We start from the raw sequence: 22,064 nt of genomic DNA on the forward strand, positions 1-22,064 counted from the left end.
CTAAGACAGCTTATATCAACCACACTATAGGGTGGACCCCATGCTCAGTAGTTGGCCAACACAAAACAAAGTGAATGGTATTTCTCTGGACTTTTGTTTCAATAACAGCTTATTAGCCATGAAAGAAACAGAGAGAAAAGAATCTTTTCAATCATTTGATGAGTTATAGTAGTGCTCCACCTGGCCTTTGATCACCCAAAATGGTTTCACATGATCAGAGCAGTTCCTTTTTGGCTTCTAAGATTTGTATGTTTCATTTGGAAACATGTTGTACTGTCTGTGCAGTTCTTTAAGTTTGAGACTCTTATGGCATAAACTAACATAGACATTAAACTTACATTAGGAAAAATGAGTGAATAAAGACAATGCATGGTAAAAGAGGTAAAATAGTGACTTTACTTTCAGAATAATGGGGAGTTAATCCTAACGAAGTGCAATTTTCAGACTTGTAACCATGTGTTACATACATGTCTAGTAAGGCTTGCTTATATGATGACTCCATGAGTGGTCCGTGAGCTTGACACCATTTCATCCGTTATTCTTCCCTTCTGCTTTTAGAAACAGTAAGGCGGCAGTGAAAAATCACGAGAAAGATGGAGGGAAAGGAAAAGGAAGGAGGAGGAAAACGATAAACACACAATGATCATATGAGGGAAGGAAGGTCATAAGGTCACAAACATATAGCGAACATATGACTTCCAAATGTTCATCTTTTTAATAGGCTATTTTTTTTTTTAGTAGTTTTAGGCCTACAGAAAGGATGATCTATCTATCTATCTATCTACCTATCTATCTATCTATCTATCTTTGGTCAAATCTTTAAGATTTTTTTTTTCTACATTTGAAATTGGTGGCGAAAAACTATAGTTCAAGGCTTCCTTCATCTTTGACTGGGAGGATCAGCAAAAAAAACCCAGTATCTTCTGGACATGACTGGATACTGAGCTTACAAACTACCAGCAGCTGTGGCAGCCTGCACAACACCAGCACAGGATCCAGACAGTTGAACATTCTAGCATGGAGTGAAATGGGTTCATGAGCTCCCACTCCTAACTGAGGAGTTACCAATAGTTGATGGTATCTTGGGGAGGGAGAGTCAGTTTTCTTTAAAAGTGTGGACCCTGTTAGGCTGGCCATGATTGAGTAAATGGCTCCATACTCAGAAGTATACAGACAAGCATAGTCAGAGTTGATGGTTATTAAATAATAATAAAACCCCACCCTTTTCAGTGTCTCCTATACATTAGCCACCCTTCCAAGTATTTTACATCAATTATTTCATTATCTACAGTACTTTTTATGATGAGTAAAATCATTCACAAAAAGGGTAAGTAATTTGTCTAAAATCACTTAGTCAATAACACAGCAGGAGAATACAGGCAGGAATGATATGTTCTTAAAGTATATTCTTAACCTTTATTCTCCATGAGTTGCAGATATAAGTGATGATATATTATGATGATATATTATTGGTGATGTTTATGTATTGCTCTCATTTTAATCCATCAACAACCATGGAAGGTGGCTGTTTTTAATCCATGCTTTGCACTGAGAGTAGTGAAGCTGAGGTCAGTTAGATGCCTTGCCCAAAGGCACGATATCATGTGATAGATCAAGTGAATTCAAAGTGGAAGTTTGGGTATGTACTCTCAGACTGAAACTTGATCAGGATAAAACTGCACCATTTGCTATTTTAAATAAATTTTAAACTTAATGTTCAAAAACATTTACTGAGGAATGTAAAGGGCTGGATACTGCACCAGGCAATGGAGGAGTAATGGTTAGTCCAGCAAATGAATTACTGTCTTCAGAAACTTTCTAAGTAAAACATAAGCTACTTTAGAAAACAAAACACCCACTCAACAAATAAATTTAAAACAAAAATCCAGTAACTGCTTGTTGTAACCAAGAAACATTTGGGAATCTGTAAGTGATGGCAGAAAAGGCTTGTCTGAAGAGACATCTGAGCTGAGGGGATCTTCAAATTCTCAGATGTATAGCTAATTTAAATCATAGCTAATAATATGTCTCTACCATATCCCTTCCCTCAAGAATCAAGGATCTATATGGAAAAAAAGGTGGAAATATTCCAAGGGCCAGAGGTGGTGGACAACTTCAAGGGATCAGCATTTTCTAGACTCAACAGGGCGGATGCACATGTGAACTCAGAGACTGCCATAGCACATACAAGACCAGTACAAGCTCAAGCCAGACAAAATCCCAGCATAGAGGAGGGGAAGAAAACACAAAGTCCTGCTCCTAGCCAAGCACCTATTTGCAAATCATAGCTCTTAGAAGAGTTGGTGGGGGGAGGGCGGGTTCAATATTTTTAATGAATGACACTGAAGTATGTCAGTCACACAACCCAGAAAGTTCCCATGATCTGGAGTAGCTGGCCAATACAAATTTGAGTCCATATTTTGTTTTGTTTTTGTGTGTTTAGAAGTTTATTTTTGGTGGGAATTGTTTTGCTTTTAAGAGAAAACATGAAGTTGGGTGGGGAAGGAGTTAGAGGAGGGGAAAGAACACGATAAAAATATATAAAATTCTCAAGAAAAAAGTAAAAACATGAAAAAAAGGAATTGATCAGACACATGCTAAATTGTAGTCATTCCCTTACTTTCTGTGCCAAAGGCAGTCTGGCTCTTTTCTAATCTCCTTACTTCAATCACAGTACAACACACTGACACTGCAGAAAGAAGCCTGGCATTATCTTCTAGTAAACGCTTTACAAGGAGTGTCAAGGGTGCCAGAGAGATTGCATATAGTTTTAGGGAGTGCCATGAATCGATGTCTGTGACGACTGAAAGAAAGCAAGCTGGAGAGAAGAAAATGGACTCTGGGTTGTAATAAAAGATCAATCAGCTAGAATAAAGTTCTCAAGCTGAGATTGCCTTTTGGAACTGTCCCGAAGAAGAAAGGGATACCAGATTTTTTTCCTCCATACCAACTAGTCACTTGTTCCAAGACCATGGACAGGTAAAGTTGCTTTCCTCAACCAACGGCAGCTCTGAAGAGATGAGAGTTGAGAGTTTTTGCCAGGAATCAGTCCTAGCACATGGGAATATGGGCATTTCCAGCTGGCAAGACTGGATTTTTGGGCAAGGTATGAGAGGGCTTCTAATGTATCCTTAGCTCCTAAGAGAAACCCTTGAGGCCAGTATAGAGTGCTTTAGAGTGGTATATATCTCACTGCCCAAGGGCCACTCAAATACTTGCTTTTGAATTCACACAGGATCAGAAAGTTGTGAAAATCTCCATTTGAACTTAAATTGTGAAGTTCATAGGCAAAGAGAAAACAAACTCCAAGCAAACAAAGACTGGAGCTGGGCTTCAGAGAGCCAGTGCCAGGCTGCATCTGCCCCTGGAAATAACATATATTTGCAGATATTAAAAACAAAAACATCTAAGCCAAGAAAATGCTGATATCCTCACTGCTAGTCCAGTGGTTTGCACTGGGAGGTGGAGAACAAATCTGCACATGAGGCAGGGTGTCCATGGCCCCTGCATGTCACTCTCATCCAGGACAGAATGCTATTTGGCACAGGAGGTAGAGTAGGGCAGAGTACTACCATCTGAAAACAGTGGGATATATATACTCCCTTCATCTGGAAGGCCTCTCGGAGGGACTCACTGTAGAAACATTTGCTTTAGTACTGCTTTACTCTGACTGCTCATGGAAACCAGAGTGGGATTTTCCCCTGTTGGGTGATAGTGAAGGTCAAAGAGCTTCAAGTCAAACTGATGGGGTGTTTAGTACAGAAAGGGTTTCGTGACATTGCTTAGCCCCAGGATCACAACATGTACACCTTTTATCTCCGTGGCCCCAGTATCTGAAAGCCTCTAAACTCTGGTTCACCTTCTTCTCACACTTCAACAGCCACTTAACCCTCTTGAGAATGCTTTGCTGTGGATAGTGATGCTAATGGCCTAATAACAGAGAATAGCCCTTGCTAATACGAGTAAGCAGAAACTAGAAGAAAAGACACAATTCTCTGATGAGGAAGAAATGGTCCTTTCTAGGAGATATCTCTTTAATCTTTGACTACGTTTTATAATAGTTCTACCATTAGACGTTGTGTAAAATCAGCAGAAAATAGATGGAAAGAATGTTAAGTTAAGCACAGATTTTTAAAGAGCTTTTTGATAGCTAAATGTCTGAGGAAACAGAAAATGGGAGGGTTTTTTCTTAAAATTTACTTTGAAATTGAAAGGACTCAGACTATACAATATCTAAACCAAGTAATAGATTTTTTGTTGGAATGTCAATGTTTAAGACCAAAAACAAACTGAATGAGACATTACTGGAAGAAAAAGCAAGGTATGTGGTGTAGGGATGGATCATTGTTCAGAATGAGGCTTAGGGCAGTGGCATGCATCAATATTGACAGCCATCACCCAGGTGTGTGTTCAGCAGAAAAGGCCTTTAAAAAATAGTTCATTTAGTTTAGCTCCAGTTAGAAAGACCTATACCAATAGAATGTTAGAGAATGTTTAAAGATCCCCCAAACCTGGCCTGCTGTTAACAGCCAAGCCTCACTGTTCTATGGACTATATAAGTAAGTTCATAGAATTCCAACATCAGATAAGGCTACCCTGTAACTACAGAAGGGTAAAGCAAGACAAACAGAAAACAGAACACTGAGAACACTCTGTAATCATGTCTCAACACAGACAAAATAAATATTCCCTTACCCAACACAATGTGGTTATTACTTTTCAAATTCATTCAAAATTTAAACCATAATGTATTGGATTTCTAGATAAGAATTAGTAGTATACCTAATCATAGAACAGACTTTAAAACTAGTCCAGGGCAAATATTTTTTTTCACATTCTTCCAAATATTACAAATCCAAAAGTGGTGCCCCATGGTATACATACTCCCTTGTTGACTTGAGTCAATAAATCTTCAAACCTTGTTTAAAAAGTGGATGTAGTCCTGAGGGATCTGACTGAAAACCACTGAGACCTAGCTATTTTCTCTACATGACAAGCTCACAGTACTCATCGGGTCAGCTGGTGACTCTGTAATGGCAGGCTTGTAGTCAATTGCATGGAAGATGTACAGAGGGAACTAACAAGCTATAAATAAAGACAGGGACTGTAAGTAATAATGCAGCTTTCACAAGGATCCTGGATCTCTGGTCTTTCTTCCACGAACAACAGTTCTACTGTGATCCAAAGCTTCAGACAGGCCCTTCTACTTCTCAGACTATAAACTAGTAGAATGAAGGAGAGGGTGACATCACATCAAGATATTTCTAGTGCCTCCAACTTATCATCAAAAGCAAGAACACACACTTCAATGCCCACCACTTCAGTTGTCATCGTTGTCGTTGTCATCAATGTCCTCCTCTTCCTCTTCTTCCTCCTCCTCCTCCTCATCATCTCCACTCCCATGGTGCATCATCAAAATCTTCACACCCATTGCACCAGCCACCATCTTTGGGTATTTTATTTATCTCTGAGCCAGCTTGCATGTTCTGCTGTGCTCAGTTTCCCTCAGCATAACTGCAAGAAGATGGTTCGGCAGCATTTTGCTTCTTTACAGATGAGGGAACTGAAGCAGTGACTAGCCACTGAGGACCAAGGGCTAGATGCTGTGCTTCAGGCCCACACTCTTAGCTACTTTGGCCTACCTTCTTAGTGTGTTAATTAAGGGAATGAAAATGCCTGCTGCCTGCACATTGAAGAAAATGTTCTAGAAACTTCTCAGGCTCTTACTCCCAAGGTGGTTCTATTCCTCTTGAAGGCTTTACAGTCTTAGAGAATTTCAGATTTCATCACAGTTATGCCTTGAATTGACAGACTATTAGAATGATTAGCAGAAATGTTTTCAAGTAGAAAGTAATGTTCTCTGAAATGTGTAACCTAAAATGCTCCTCTTATCAATTAACAAAAAGGAAACAACAAAATCTCATTAATTTGGAGGCTAATTTGGGCAGGTTTTCTGGTAATTCAGTAGAGGTGAGGCACATGTGAAGGATTGGTGAAGACGAAGAATTTAATCAGCTGTGACTCTGCTGCCTGCATGTAGCTTAAAAGTCTACTTTGAGAACAGTGGGGTTAAGAGGGTTTATGCAGGGATGGAGATGAGGAGACCATAAGGAAGGGGTCCAGAGGGGCAGCTAACACAAAGGGTGTGTGAAAACACAAAACAACTAAAAATATGTCTACATGGGAAGAATGTGCTACCCCACATCTTTAAAAATAAATAAAGCTGTAAGGAATGAAGGTTTGGAAACTTTCTTTGCTGCAGAGTAAGTCAGCAATCACAATATATACCTTCCCTCCAACAGAAATGTATGTGAGACCATAACCAAATGCCATCTCCCTGCCATGGCCACTGTCTACGTGTTTCTTTTCTTATTGCTGTGATCAAACACTCTGACAAAAGACACGCAGGAAAGAAAAGCTTTATTTGGGCTTGCAGTTCCATGGCAAAGAATCAAGATGGCAGAGAGACAGCAGAGAAGGCTGAAGGCATGCTGCTGCTTTCCGCCGTTTAGATAGTGTTTAGGATTCTAGTGGCCCACTGTGGGCAGGTCTTTCTACCTCAAATAATTTAATTAAAGGCATGCTTAGAGGGCCTCCCAGGATGTTCTAGATTTGTCAAGTAGACAACACTAGCCACCACAGTCACAAAGACAGGAACAATAATGAGCTTCTTCAGCCTCAGAACACTACAGGGCAAGGAGTGTCATCCTAATTTAGATGAATGGAATGACATTTCAGAGAAAAAAGATAGGCAGCCGTGCTTGGTTAACCTTGTAATAATCCTGAATTTATCCAAAAGTAACACTCCTTTATAGGGAAAGAGTGGATGCTCACTGAGAGGCCTGCTCTGGAAGCCATGCGGAGAGGGAGCCCGGGCTCTACTACTTCCTCACTAGCTGTGAGAATTACCCTCTCCTCACCTGTGAATAAGGACAAAAGATCTCCCTTCCCAAGCTCCCATGAGAAATAAAGGGCAGGACACAATGAGCAGCACTTAGTAAACAGCAAGTGTTAAAAAGCAGGCCTTTGAGGGAGAGCAGTCGATTCCCCAGCACTCCTGAGTGTCAACTGTGGCAGTTAATGACTTTCAGCCCAGTAGTTACAATGTCTAGCTTCAAAACCACAATCTACCCATTCATCTTCCCTCCCTCTCTTCTTCACTTCCTCTCTCCCTTCCTTCCTCCCTCTATCCCTTTCTCCCTCTTTCCTTGCTGGAAATCCAGAACTCTTTCCCCTTTCCCTCCACTATCTTATCTGACAACTTCTATCCCCACTGTTTTCAGGACAGGAGAAGGAATGTCCAGAACTCTACTGTTCAAAGGTAAGGTCTATCTTTATACACACCAAACTGGTTCCAGCTGGGTTAGGAAGACGGCAATGGGAAGACTCACCCAAGTTAGAAATAGTTTAAGATTCTATGTTTCTTTGTGAACAAAGTTCCAGGAAGCATGTGAATGTGTGAATCATTTACAGGGAGAGATTATGCAAAACAGGCTCTAATTATGAATGTGTTGCCAGGCAAAGTTGTTTGGGTGGAAGCATTACAGCTTTATCACTACGGGTGCTGGAGCCAAGGTGCTATTCCATCACTTTTGGTCTTTTCCTACTCCTGGGTTTTCTGATGCAGTATGCTACATCCTACAGTCCTAGTCTCCCAGCACAAGGCACACAACTAATCTTCTTTCCAATGTATGAAATTCACCTCTGAAACATCGCCTCTCATCACGGCTTTTCATTCCTACCCAGCATTTTAAGAAATCATTATTTATATTTATATTATTTTATAACTTGGAAAATTGTTATGCACAATAAAACTCACTAAAAATCACCATTTACACAGCTGTATCAAAGTATTTGCAATTATAAAACTGTAGCTTTGAATTTTAATAATGTTAACTCCTTTTAAACAATCATTATAGATATTAGATATAATACTGATATTATAGATATGGGTCTAACTGAAATTCACTTTTCTTTATGTGATCATGCATCTATGACATCTCCAGATAAATTTTAAAAGAGAAACTTAAGCATACGTTCTTAGAGGGAAAGAAATGTGTCATTGATCTTTGTGTTGTACACAGCACTGAGCACTGGATCCAGTATGGGAGAGAAATTAAAGAAATGTTTGTTGAGTTAAATCATTAGGAGTTAACGGAAAGTAATTCTTATTTTTCATATAAAAATACACTAATTCAAGTAGTGACTTCTAATGCTAGAAGATCAAATGAAAAGTCTCAATATCCACAGGAAATTAATGCAAGGATTTTAGATTAATCTTCTATTAAAGTGTAGGTGAATTATAGTTGCTTCTTGAAGAGAAGATAACGCTCTAAGATTTACCCCTCAGTTTTAGGTGAAACACATTTATCTTCAAACACAAGTCTATTTCCCCAAGGAATGAAACACATTCTGTAAAAGCACCAGTACTGAACAGTCACAGGCAACCAAAGGGACACTTGTATATATACAGTGTTATGGTCAGGATAAATGTCCCCAAAGGCATATGTGCTAAAGACTTAATTTCTACTTTGGCATTCCTGGTAGGTAGAGAGTCTGTGAAAAGCGGAACCTAGTGTGCAAAAGTTGGGTCACTGAGAACATAATCTTGAAGTGGATGTTGGGATCTTGACCACTTCCTGCCTTTCTTTTTGCTTCCTGGCTGCCAGCTGCCATGAGTCAGGTAGCTTCCTCTGCTTTGTGTTCTGTCTTGCCATAACCCAAAAGGGACAATGACCATGGACTGACACCTCCAAACTGTGAACCAAAATAATCTTTTTAGGCTGCCACAGAGTGGCATGGGCATACAGAATGCAACAGTAGATAATGTGATGAAGCTGAGTAATGACACCAGTCTGGTAGGCTTGTCCACACAGCAGTCCATGGCTCACATGCAGCTTCATGTGGCCAACAATAGCTAAGATTGCAAAAGACAGCAAGCTTCCTCAAATCATTGAAGGGTTTTTTTTTTCCCTAGTTTTTGTTTGAAATTTGAAATTGTGTATTTCTTGAGCTTAAACTTTGAGATGGCAAAATCATGTCAAAATGTCAAAAGATTATGCACCCCTGGATAAAAGAACACTGAAGGAACAAATGTAGGCTACAACAGAAAACACCATGCATGAACAAGTCTTGTACATGTGGAATAGAAAACCAAAGGCCACCAAGTTCTGTTCTTGAACTATGTCACCAAAAAATCACCAGTCTGTTTTGGCAGTGCTGGCCTCATGTGAATACCATCAGAGTGCCAGGAAGCTAGGAATGACAATAGCTATAAAAGCCAATAATCAATTTTCAAAACAATCTCCATATTTTCATTAAGATGATACTACTTAGTCAAAGCAGGTAAAGTTCAGAGAAAGAAAATTTGTCACTACCATAAGTGTTATTTAGGTTTGTTTGTGTTTGTTTGAATCTTATAAGCACTTAACATAAGCACTGTAAAACTTTGAGAGCTCAACCAGGCAAACTCATGAAAATAACCTTGTCATTGAAGACTAATTCTACTAAATTTTAGGACCATGCTTCACAGGATAAATTTTGGAGTCCATCACAGTCCTTCTAGAGCCGAGTCTTTCTGGTCTTAAGACTTCTTCAGATTTGTAGCTGCAGTCTGGAAGCATGGCTCCTCACTGAAACTTGCCCTCTCTTATAATAGTTCACTGCTTCATTTTCTCTGTCTCCCCTTTGCTCTCACAGGACCCTTCTAGATAGAACAGCTTAAGACAATTCCCTACATTTTGGTTCACTGACACCAAGTGAAGCCCATAGGCAGCTACATTCAACTTGGCAGTCCAGAGGAGCAAGACCATTCCCAAAGTTTTACATTGCAAGTCACCCATTAGAAAGGTCTGTTCTGACAGGATTTCATTACAATAAGTCATGTGACTATTGCCCCCGACAAAGACACAACAAAGGGAGCTCTGAGGGTATCCTGGAGTTGCTCTGGCAAAAGTAGTCAGATTTTAACCAAATCTAATCAACTGTATACTCCTCAAGCCACAAACTGGAGACAGTAGTCAGCTATGGGTATCAGCAGCAAGGCAGTTGCAAAAACAGGTTGTGTTCAACTGGGTTCTACGTGTAGCTAGCTTGGTAGATAAAGTTAAAATAAATTCAAAGACACTAAACTAGGACTAAAATAGGTCTGAATCTTCTCCCTTTCAACGCTCTTGAAAAAGCAACAATGACGACATACTGTAAGTTTGGTTAATTAATTACAAGTTTTCTTCAGCAAGCTCTGTGCTCTCATCCCGCATCACATGCCATCTGGCTGAAGAAAATATGTAGCTCTCACTCACACACTGCTTCCTAACCCTCAGAACAAGGGTGTCTTCTTCAAAATCAGAAAAATGCTAGCCAAACTAGAGGGGGCTAAGGATCTGATTTGAAATCAAGTCATACCACCGCCCTCCTGCCATCTCCTCCATTAACTGTGAAGCAGCTCTTCACAATCGTCAATAAAGACAAAGGGTCCAACAGGAGGTGCTCTTGCCAATCATCCATATGGTGGATTTTCTATACAGGGAGGTGAAAAGCTTGATCTCTTACCTCTAAGTGTGTCCGTCGCTCAGCAACTACCCGCTCGTCTTTGTTTCCAAACAGCTTCTTTGGGGGAAATTCTAGAGCAGCGAGCTAAAATGCAGATTTCAAGAGACATATTAAGGTCATACCAATGAACTTTCGTCTATTTTTAATTAAACTTTTATTTAGTGTCGCTATTATGGAGTAAAGGTGGTAGGTCTTGCCCCAGGTTGCCATCAACACTGGAGATTAGTCAAGTGAGAAAACGTGTGTGTGTGTGTGTGTGTGTGTGATTTTGAACAATACATTCTAAAGACCAGATTCCATCTCATGTAACATTTTTCATTAAAAAACAAAAAACAAAAAAAAAAACCAAAAACCAAAACCAAACAAACAAAAAAAAACAAGCCCCAAATGACACTAGACCAGGTGCCTATGGGATGCAGGTGAGGTCTAGCCCACCATTGAATTTGTTTCTGTGTTTCTTTTGTTTTTTTTTTTAAATAGGGTCTCACTCTAAAGCTTAAGCTAGCCACAATTAAGTATACAGTTCAGGCTAGTTTTGAACTCAAGTGATCTTCTAACTCAGCCTCATGTGGGAAAATTGTCAGGAGCTCTTACATTATATTTATTTACTTATTTTTATTTTATTTTGAGGCATGATTCTGCTATGTAACTTAAGCACTGAGCTTGTACAGTAGCCCATACAATTATTACTTTTCAGTGGAGATGAGAATTTGAAAACTCGTATCTACAAACTCCTTGGTCATTTTGTAAAATATTTCTTAGACAATTACTAAGGTCCACTAAAAAGTCCACATGATTTTCTTTTAGGTTAGTGTACATGAAGATTACCCAGAGAAAGGGGGCTTCCCAAATGAAAGTTTGGAATTAGTTCTCTAGCTGTGTCTTAAGAGTCCACAGTCATCTTTAATGTTCTTCTTAAAGGCATACAGATCATAATAAGGTAAGTTTTATTATGCGCCCAGGCTAGGAAGGGCTGTATAATCCGGTGAGACCATGACAAGCTGCGCTTGCCTTGGCAGAATGGGTGCTAAGCTGCAATAATTGCTGCTGTGGGTAGAATTCACTGTTTCCCTAGTTCTCACCTTTGGTGGACAAATTGAAGTCAATGAAGCATTTAAGAAAAACATGAATATTTCTTCAACAAAGTAGGGCACAATAGGCCACAAAACTCCAATTTATACCTATGCAAATCACTAAGTTGATTTAAATTTATATTACTACAGCTGAAGTTTAAAAATACTAAAAACTAGCTTCTGTGTATTTAAGATGTTAAAAACACCATAAGATATGCTAGAAATATCAGAATGTGTAATGTATAAAAGAAAAACTTGACTAATGTTCCAACTGGGCATACTGCAGCCAGCACCTGATTCTAGAAATGAACATTGCTGTCAGGAAGTGGTCTTTGCAGTTCCTTCTTCCTACTCTAGGTGGGCAAACAGTACCTCAACAAACAGTACCTTCAAATAGCAAACTTTGCTCTGTTTTTCACTTTGTATGGGCAGTCCTGACACTGACTCTCATGCAACTGGACAAGGTTCTTCTACTGAGTTGTTTATTCAGTCCTGTCTTTACCTTAAAAATTTTGTGATAGGAACTCATTAAGTTTTGGAGGCTAGTCTTGAACTTGTAATCCTCTGGCTTCTTCCCTCTGAACAGCTGAAACTATATGCTTGCAACACTAGTAGAGTTTAGTTCTGTTTACAAACTTAATGCAAATGGCACCATACAAGGTTTTTGAGTGTACATCTTTTTGTTAAGCACTGTGCTTGGAAGATCCATTGATAGGTGCATGTAGGGATGGTTTGCACACCCCATTGGTGTTCAGTCAATTTTCTACAACTTATTTGCTTAACTTTTTCTTCTTGTTGTTGTTGTTCTGTTGCAGTTCTTGAGTTCTTTGTTAGTTTCTGCTTTGGAGATTTTGGGAACTGTCCTGATAAAATTTTTTCTCCTAGGTCTACTAATGGACAAATTCATGTACTTTTGTTAGTCCTACTGTTAGGAGTAGAAATACTTGGTTACATGGTATGCTATGTGTTCAGCTAATTTTTTTTTTTTTTTTTTTTTAAATACTAGACAGGCTGTGCTTTTAGTAACTGACTCTCTTACTGAGGCTCAGCTGTGTCAGGTCTCCACTTATACTTGGGCCTTTGGGTATTTCCATATCAACAATTCTGGTAGGTAAGTAGTCATCTCTCCTGTGCATCATGTGTCCACTTATCTGATATCTAATAATGTTGACCACTTTTTCACTAACCCTCTTGGTTATTTTAAGTGGCCATTCAACTATTTTACCCCTTAAAATTTTTCGAAATTAACATATAATTATATCACTTCCCCTTCCCTTTTCTTCCCCCAACCCTTGCCACACAATACCTTTGCTCAAAAAACTTGTGGCCACTATTTAATTGTTATGTATGTACATACATGTGTGTGCATGCATGTGTGCACATGCATGTGCAATCTACAACATAGCTCCTGAACCTAAGGCTTATCTAGGACCATATCTGGAAAGGAACTGGAAAGATTATAAGAGCCAGTGGAACAGGAACTTTGCTATGAGATTTTATCTTCTAGAAATGTCTGAGAAGCTATGCCCACAAAGTCTCATTAACAAAGGCCCAAGCAAGACACCACCATAGACCTGCTAATGTGAAGACTCATGAGACCTCAGCTCCAAACAAGGAACTACAGGCAACTAAGGGATGCTGAGAGTTGTATAAATAGGTTTGCCCAGGGGAGAGTCTAATACCAAGTGGTATTATCCAATACCAAGTGGATAATCCTAAAGATTATTTACGCATTTTGCCTTTTTAGAATGAAGACCCTGTGTTTTCTTTAGAGATTCTTCTTTCCCTTTAATAATGGTGCCACTGATGACTTTATAGTCCCCTTCCAAAGTTAACTGTCAGAAGGGTGGATAGTTCTCCATACAGGCTCTGTGTCCCAGTGCAGAGAGTTCTTGGGGTGGAGGCTCTGTTTTTCCCCTTTGCCACAAATGCTCTGATTTTGCTTCTGTCATTTAACTTTGAAACTGCCTCAAGGCAGACTGAAGGGCTAGAGGCACCAAGATGAGAGAGGTTCAATTTGAGTCTGGTTGCCTTTTAACTAGCTAACTAGCTGGACTCTCTCCACCCAAATATTCTCTCTTGAGAAACATTAAAGACAATGGTATGGAACTTGACAAGCTTCTATGAAGCTTTAGCAAGGAATGTTGAATGGAATGTAGCCACATGAATTATTGGTTGTTCCGAGGTCTGGTAATTCGTTACAAACAAACAGTATACCTACATGCCTTTAGGCCCTATGTCTGCTCAACTTGTGGCTTCACGGAGCACAGTTTGTTTATTTATAATCTGGCTTTGTTGGCACATGCATGCCTCTCCCCAGAATCTGTTTTCTGAGACCCATCCAACCTCAACTTCATCTTCCACATGTGTCCCCCTGACAGCAATGCTGAGAGCCTGGCCAGCATGCTTTCACACTTGGGTGTTTTGTCATTTTCTTATGAGGTGGAGTGGTTTCTGTCAGGAAAAATTATTTGTCGTCTCCTCAAATCCTCAGTCAGAAATGACACACTGAGAAGGCTGCAAGCAGCTGGATTAAGCCAACAGTAATACTCAAGGTTTTTCAGTGGGCCCCCTTCCCCAAATGAAGCTTAGTATTTGTGTTGCTAATATTCAGACTCTGAAACAACTATGTGTAACTTATAGGAAAACATTTCCTTTGGATTTTAGAAAGAAAAGAAAATAGTAACTTCCAATGATTTCCAGGCATGTATTCAACGAGCAAAGGCCTATTCAGAGAATCAGGAAAGGCTTAGCTCCTATGACGAAAAAGTCAAGTCAGAAATAACTAAGGTCTGACTCCCGCTTTCTCAATACAATTCTGTGATTAGATCTTTAGAGTGAGGAAGATGCTGCTCTGAAGCCAGTGATGATCTAGGATAAGGATGAGAGTGAATAGCCCCACCATCAGTGTACTAAGCTGTGTACACCTGACTGCTGGCAGCCACCCAAGTTCCCACAGTTCCCACAGTTCCCATGAGAACTCTCAACAGATCCTTGATGGAGACATATGCCTCAACAAAGCACTAGAACAATGTGTGGGGAATGACCAATGGGAGAGAGGCTGATGGGACTTCTGTAGGGAGACTCCAGGTCATGTACACTCCTCATGCCATATCAATACACACTGTCTTCCTGAAGATAAGAACACTGGCTATCCAGACACATAGCTTAGGAGAAGGTCTTGGTTAGATTTAGCTGTCAACTTGAACCTAGAGTCATCTGAGGAGGGAATCTCAGTTGAGGAATCAGCCATGTCTGTGAAGGACTGTCTTGATTATTGATGCAGACGGGTCCAGCTCACTGCGGGCAATGCTGCCTCTAGGCAAGCATACCTGGGTGGTACAAGAAAGCAACTAAGCATAAGCCAGAGATCACACAGGAAAATGGCATTCCTCCCTGGCTTCTGCTTCGGTTCCTGTCTTGATTTCCTTCGGTGCTGAACCGTGACTCAGAAGAGTAAGCTGAAATAAACCCCTTCTCCCCTAAGTTGCTTTTGGTCAGAGGGTTTTTATCACAGTAACAGCAATGTAAACTAGAACAGGCAGGAAGGAAAACACAGGGGAAGTTTATTTTAGAAACTCAAGTTGTTGGTTCTAATCCTAGTGGCAGGGCTAAGGCCCAAAGACACTAATACTGAAAGTCAAAGACACAATGTCAAATACACAGGAAAATGTCCTCACTAGAAAATTATGTTTACAACAGATCTCTGACCACCATGTGAAAGAACCTCTTCCTTCTGGCAGAGAGAAGACTGTTATAGCTCTCCTCCTTTAGAGACCCTTCTCCCAGCTTCTTACTTCATCCTAACCATGGATCCATACTGGATAAGCTACTCTCCTGTAGGCACACAGCAGCTATCTGCAGCCCAACTGTGTTTATATTCAAGGAAACAAGGAGAAATATCAAAGAGTAGTAATGGTGATAATTTGCATATGCTAAATAAAGATCTATAAAAACGCTTTTTAATGAAAAGGTGAAGGCTCTTACTTAATATGGAAAGGAAAGTAAGAACTGTATTCAGGAATGGCTGAGAAGCTCTCCAGAGCAGCATTTGGAAACGATAGATAAAGGCCAGGTGACAGGTGGGGAATAGTGTGGGGAGTGTGTGTGTGCACATCTATGTAACACTGCCTAGAGAATAAACTAAATTTTACCAAAGTTATGTTTGTATAGGAAAAACACAGCATACACAGCATTTGTACTTGGTGGAGGTGTTAAGGTACCCACTGGGGGTTTAGTTCATGTCCTCTATAAGTAATAGGGACTATTGTGGTTGTGTGTAGAACATCTCTGTATGTGTTAATGTGTGTGGGTACATGTGCACATGTGAATAGACATGTGGATGTCAGCATCAGATGTTTTCCTCATACAGTCTCTACCTTAGCTGTTGAGAGAGAATCTCACTAAACCTAGAACTCAGTGATTCAGCTAGACTAGTTGGCAGGCCAGCCCCGTGGATTCTCTGTGTCTGCCTCCTTGGAGATGCTGCTACAGACACTTGCTTCTAAGCCTCGATTTTTTACGTGGGCATAAGATCTGAACTCAGGTCTTCACGCTTGCCATAAGCACTTTGTGAATGGAACCGTCTCCCAAGCCTCACGTCATTTTTACAGTCACATTCCTAAACCCATTTTCTATATTTACTGCTGTTTTTACTTGAGTTGGCTCCTCTGCCTCAAATTAATAGATACCCTCCAAAATCAGGTGAGGGGTTGACCTGTTGTCAAACTAGGAATGCATGGAAATGTTAGGGAGGGCACTGGCAATCTTTCCAGTCTCCACTCATCATTCACAAACACTGGACTTTCTTCCTTTTTCTGGTTCCTCATGCTAAGAAGAAAATTCCAAATTTACTTCCAGTCTTCTCACTGGACCTATCTTCTCAGTGCCTTGTACCAAGCACTCTGTATTTTCACAGGACAGTTCTTAGTGCTTCATTATTGCAACTTAGTAGACAGTCTAGATTTGGTTTTCATAAGAAATCTTGTCAGGAATAAACAGCAGGTGTACCAACTCCACTTTCTTTCCTCTGTGGTACCTGACAAGGGAACACCGGTGTTCCATTTTTCAAAAAATTAAAGTCTCTGAAGTTCTATTGTCCTCACGACAACTGAATTTTATGGAGACTTGGCAAATATGGCTGATTTATAGACAATGTTGGAGATATATGGCATCTGGTACCCAGGGGAGAGTCCCTTTTCTTTCTATACAGTTTCATGAAGAACAAGCATGGCATTTCCCCTGTGCAGTACAGAGTCACATGATGAAAACACAACACGACTCAGACCAACTTCTAGAATCCTTGACAGTGAGCAGAACGGGTTTGGCGAAGAGAATTATATAGCTTTATGTGCCCCCCACTTACCTCCTCGAAAAATGCTGCAAACAACAAGGAACAAAAAGTAAAAAACTGTAATGCAGGGGGCTGCCACAGCTCAAGCCAACAGCAGGGTTTCCACTTTGAGGAGAGGGCAGGGTGTAGAGAAGGTCACCCAGAAGCTTGTTCATTCTACCTCACCTTTATGCCACCTTATGATATGGCAAACCACCCATGAATGCAATCATCCACACCCTAAGGGATTACAGCCACAGAGCAATACGAGATTATACATCTAGGTACATGTGTATATAGAAGATTATATATCTGGACACAGAATGACCTCTGGGAGGCAGAAGCAGGCAAGGCTCAGGAACAAGAGTCAAGGAAACCTAGCTCTCTGGTGTTAGATGAAGACAACACCAGAGGGCAGGCCTGAAACTCTATCACTCAGACAGTGATCCTACTGTGTTGATCCTATTGTAGCTAAGAGGGAGGGAGAGAAGGAGGAAGAGGGAGAAGGAGAGGGAGAGATGAAGGGAGGGAGGGGGAAATTAAGAAGGAAGATGAAAACATTTTCAAAGAAATTCTAAACTACTTTGGGTAAACCTTCACCCACTGCTTTCCTTCTCCCTAGAACATCTGTATAATGGCACTTTCCCATAAAAAATGAGGTCATGGCTTTGGGTAATGTTGGAGAAAACATAAATAAATGTCAGATGATGAACACATAGGAAAGAATGAATGGACAAATGACTAGCAGAAGTCAGACAAGTGAGTATTTAGTCATATATGCGCCACACAAATCAAGTCTTAATAATAATAAAAAAAAAGCCCAAGGAAGCATATGACATGCAGACTGGGGAACAGAGGTTGGAAAAGCAAGTCCATCCTAGAGAAGTGGCTTGTTTTAGGTCTGGGGCAGAGAACACACAGATGAGCTTGACAAACTCAAAACCACAGCAGGGTCACTTTGAGGAACACTGGCAGCTGGAAGGCAGCTGGAGTACCAAACGGGAAATAAGTGCACTAGTCTACAACCAAAAAAATTATGATTAATTGATTAAATCAAAAGGGAAGGGTAGATAAGCAAGCTCATATGCACAGTTCAAGATGATCTGTGAAGATGCTGGACCCTCAGGCAAGCGCAGCCTCTCTCCCACTCCTAAGGTGCACACTGACTGCACAGTGACTTGATCCAAGAGCACACCATAGGGAAGTATGTGGGAAGACCTGGAGGGCAAGAAACTTTACAGTAGAGAAACCTCAGGCAGGTAATCATGTCACTGTCATTGCTGATGGGTCATAGTGACAGGAAGTGATGCTTAAGACTTCACTCTTGGCCTCTGCCTCTTCTCAACCTATAACTGTCAGCCAATAGGAGAAAATGACAAAAATCTCAGTTGAGAAAATTTTGTAAAATTTCTGACCAGTGTTGAAAGGCATTAAATACAAAGGTAAGCACTAGAGAAATAAGGAATAAATGAATTAAGTAGATAGATCCTAGGAGAGAAAGGTAGAGAGCAGCCTGTGGTCAACAATAGTGCACCCATGTTGGCTAGTGGTGCAGACTGTGCTATCTTATAATGGAGAAACTGGTAATGTATTTAAGAACCATTTATGCCATCCTTACCACTGTTTCGTGTGTTCTAAACCTTCCACAGTGAAGCTTAGGTTTCTGATCCTATATGTAAGAAACTTGGAAGGCAATGCTTCTACATCCACACAGGCTAAGTGCTAGCCAGGAAATCAACAAGCCAGCTTAGATCTAGCAGAGAAGTAAAGTCACATGTCATGTCACTGACCCCAAACTGGACAGATGATGCTCGAGCCTTCAACTCTATGACAGGAGCTGCTCTAGACTCAGTACAGCCTTGTATGGTTGCTAGAAGGTCTGAGTGGGGCTAGTCTTAGGGGTCAAGTCTCAATGAGTTTAAGTTCTAGGATCTCATCTAGCGTTTCACTATCAATGAGGGAGGAAAAAAATCCCCCTAGCATATGGCAAGGAGGCACAAAGCCATTGAGAGGCATCTTCAAACATGCAAGAAAGCAGGTGACATCAACATATAACTATACAAGAATAGTCAATGACAACAAAAGCCAGTCAAGAAATAGCCTAAGAAGAACTCAGAAGCAGGGGACCAGGATAAGGACCATTTGGCTCTATTAAAACTCATACTTATGTTTAACCAAACATATTCATTGCAGAAGAATATGAATATTTCATGTCCTGACAATCTAGAAATGATAACTTGAGAACCTGGAAAGTGGAAGTAAACAAATCCTATTTATTTTTGGACAGTCAATTGATAATTTGCAGATACAAACATGATATCTGGAAACTTTAGCACTAATTTTTTAACAATCATTCTTCTTGAAGTCACACTAGTTTTAGAGGACTTACATCTCATGGCAGAGACATTTTAAGGTTCAACAATATCTTCAGTTTTGCTTTCTTTTCTTTCACTTCTGTTAAATGCAAGTAAAATTCAATTGAATGCTCATACTTAAAAAAGTAGACCTAGAATGAATACCATGTTTGAAAGCTTGGGTTCTTCCTTGGGGAAGAACCTTGAATACTTGGGCACAGGGGGAAAGTTACTGAACAGAACACCAATGGCTTATGCTCTAAAATCAAGAATTGACAAATGGGACCTCATAAAATTGCAAAGTTTCTGTAAGGCCAAGGGCACTGTCAATTTGTTGGTTGACACACCGGCAACCAACAAATTGGGAAAAGATCTTTACCAATCCCACATCTGATAGAGGGCTAATATCCAATATATACAAAGAACTCAAGAAATTAGACTCCAGACAACCAAATAACCCTATTGAAAATGGGGTACAGAGCTAAACAAAGAATTCTCAACTGAAGAAACTCAAATGGCTGACAAGCACCTAAAGAAATGTTCAATATACTTAGTCATCAGAGAAATGCAAATCAAAATAACCTTGAGATTCCACCTCACACCAGTCAGAATGGCTAAGATCAAAAACTCAGGTGATACCAGATGCTGGCAAGGATGTGGAGAAAGAGGAACACTCCTCTATTATTGGTGGGATTGCAAGATGGTACAACCACTCTGGAAATCAGTCCTCAGAAAATTGGACCTGAGGACCCAGCTATACCACTCCTGGGCATATATACCCAGAAGATGCTCTAATATATAACAAGGACACATGCTCCACTAGGTTCATAGCAGCCTTATTTATAATAGCCAGAAGCTGGAAAGAACCCAGATGTCCTTCAACAGAGGAATGGATACAAAAAATGTGGTACATTTACACAATGGAGTATTACTCAGCCATTAAAAACAATGACTTCATGAAATTCTAAGGTAAATGGATGGAACTAGAAAATATCATCCTGAGTGAGGTAACCCAATCACAAAAGAGCACACATGGTATTTACTCACTGATAAGTGGATATTAGCCCAAAAGCTTCAAATAGCCAAGATTCAACTCACGAACCACATGAAGCTCATAAAGAAGGAAGACCAAGTGTGGATGCCTCGGTCCTACTTAGAAGGAGTAACAAAATACTCAAGGGAGCAAATATGGAGACAAAGTGTGGGACAGAAACTGAAGGATAGGTTATCTGGAGACCATTCCACCTGGGTATTCATCCCATGTGCAGTCATCAAAGGTAGATGCTGATGTAGATGTCAGGAAGGCTGACAAGAGCCTGATATAGCTGTCTCCTTAGAAGTCTGCCAGAGTCTGACATATACAGAGGTAGATGCTCACAGCCAACCACCCAACTGATCAGAGAGTTCCCAATGGAGGAGTTAGAGAGAAGGAGCTGAAGGAGCAGAAGGGGTCTGTGGCCCCAAGAGGAGAGCAACAATACCAACCAACCAGAGCTCCCAGGGTCTAAAACACCAGCCTGAGAGCACATAGGGAGGGACCCATAGCTCCAGCTATATATGTAGGGGAAGATGGCCTTGTCGAGCATAGGTGGGAAAGGAGATTCTTGGACCCATGAAGGCTGTATGTTGAGTGTGGGGGAATCCGAGGGTGGGGAGGTGGAAGTGTGAGTATATGTGGGGGCACATCCTCATAGAAGCAGGAGGGGGGGTTCCTGGGTGGGGGGGAATGGGATAAGGGGATAACATCTGAAATTGAAATAAAATATCCAATTAAAAAAAGGGGGAAAAAAAGCTCTTTCCTTCTTTTGGTGTATTCTCTTTAATTCCTTTTTATATCTGTCCATGCATCTGCCTATACATTTCCAAAATTAAAATAGCACTCATTAGGCAAGAGCATTCATTATACTTAGAAAATGACTGGGTAACCTGTTGTTTTCTTATATTTCTTGTACCATGTAAAATTTTTATAAATGAGCATGCATCCCTTTTATGGAAACAATAAAAAATGATTACTCTTTTTATAAGTTTAAAGGAATGGTTAAATGAACACCATATGTCTTTTTTTTTTTTTTCTTTTTTTTTTTTTTTTAATAACCTGTGATTTGGGGCAATTGGATTGCAAATCCTAGCTCAGCAAATCACAGGTTATATAATGGAGAGCAACTTGCAGAACATTCTAGTTCCTGGTTTCATCATCTGTCCCAGTGAAGGAACGGAACAGAGATATTTATGTTTCCACTCTGCTAAAACCCTGGAACTCTGGTGCTGGTGACTAAAATCTCTCCACACTGAGTTACAAGCAACACTTCAGACACGTGGAGGGGTTTACCTATTATCTTGGCTACAGTGTATTGCTCTCAAGGAGTGCATATTACTTCCCTTGAAACCTTCACAACATTCTCATTTAAAGTGAGGCTCAGATGTGAGGGAGAATGAAGACCAATATAATAATGGAACATGTTAGTTTTTGAGAGGCTATAGAACAGAAAAGGACAGGCACAAATGGCGATTCAGTATTCATGAGAAAACTCTCAAAATGGCATCCTTTCAGGCTGCAGCCACTGCCCTCCCAGCAGGAGTGGGAAATGGTGAAGAGGCATTTGAGCTCTTCTGGGAAAATAGTATATTAAAGATAAAAATGATGACTGAGGTCAAATAAATTGGGTGTTTGTGGGAGATATGATAGGCTAGAGAGTGCTGGAAGAAATTTTAACAACAGCTCTATGGCCTACTTTGCATAATTATGAAATTTGA

The 22,064-nt window shown here is 40.3% G+C and overlaps 1 protein-coding gene across 6 annotated transcripts in view; it reads right to left on the reverse strand.

The window, feature by feature from the left end:
* The window catches only part of Kif16b (kinesin family member 16B), a 291,086-nt gene that overhangs the window by 21,184 nt on the left and 247,838 nt on the right, over positions 1-22,064 (reverse strand). For all 6 annotated transcript variants that reach the window (XM_034494994.1, XM_076929869.1, XM_076929868.1 and 3 more), the window contains one exon: positions 10,552-10,635. In XM_034494994.1, coding sequence (XP_034350885.1) covers positions 10,552-10,635 — 84 coding nt within the window. The remainder of the gene's footprint in view (positions 1-10,551; positions 10,636-22,064) is intronic.

This window comes from Arvicanthis niloticus, chromosome 2 (assembly GCF_011762505.2).
Source record: "Arvicanthis niloticus isolate mArvNil1 chromosome 2, mArvNil1.pat.X, whole genome shotgun sequence".
NCBI classification, from domain to species: Eukaryota; Metazoa; Chordata; class Mammalia; order Rodentia; family Muridae; genus Arvicanthis; species Arvicanthis niloticus.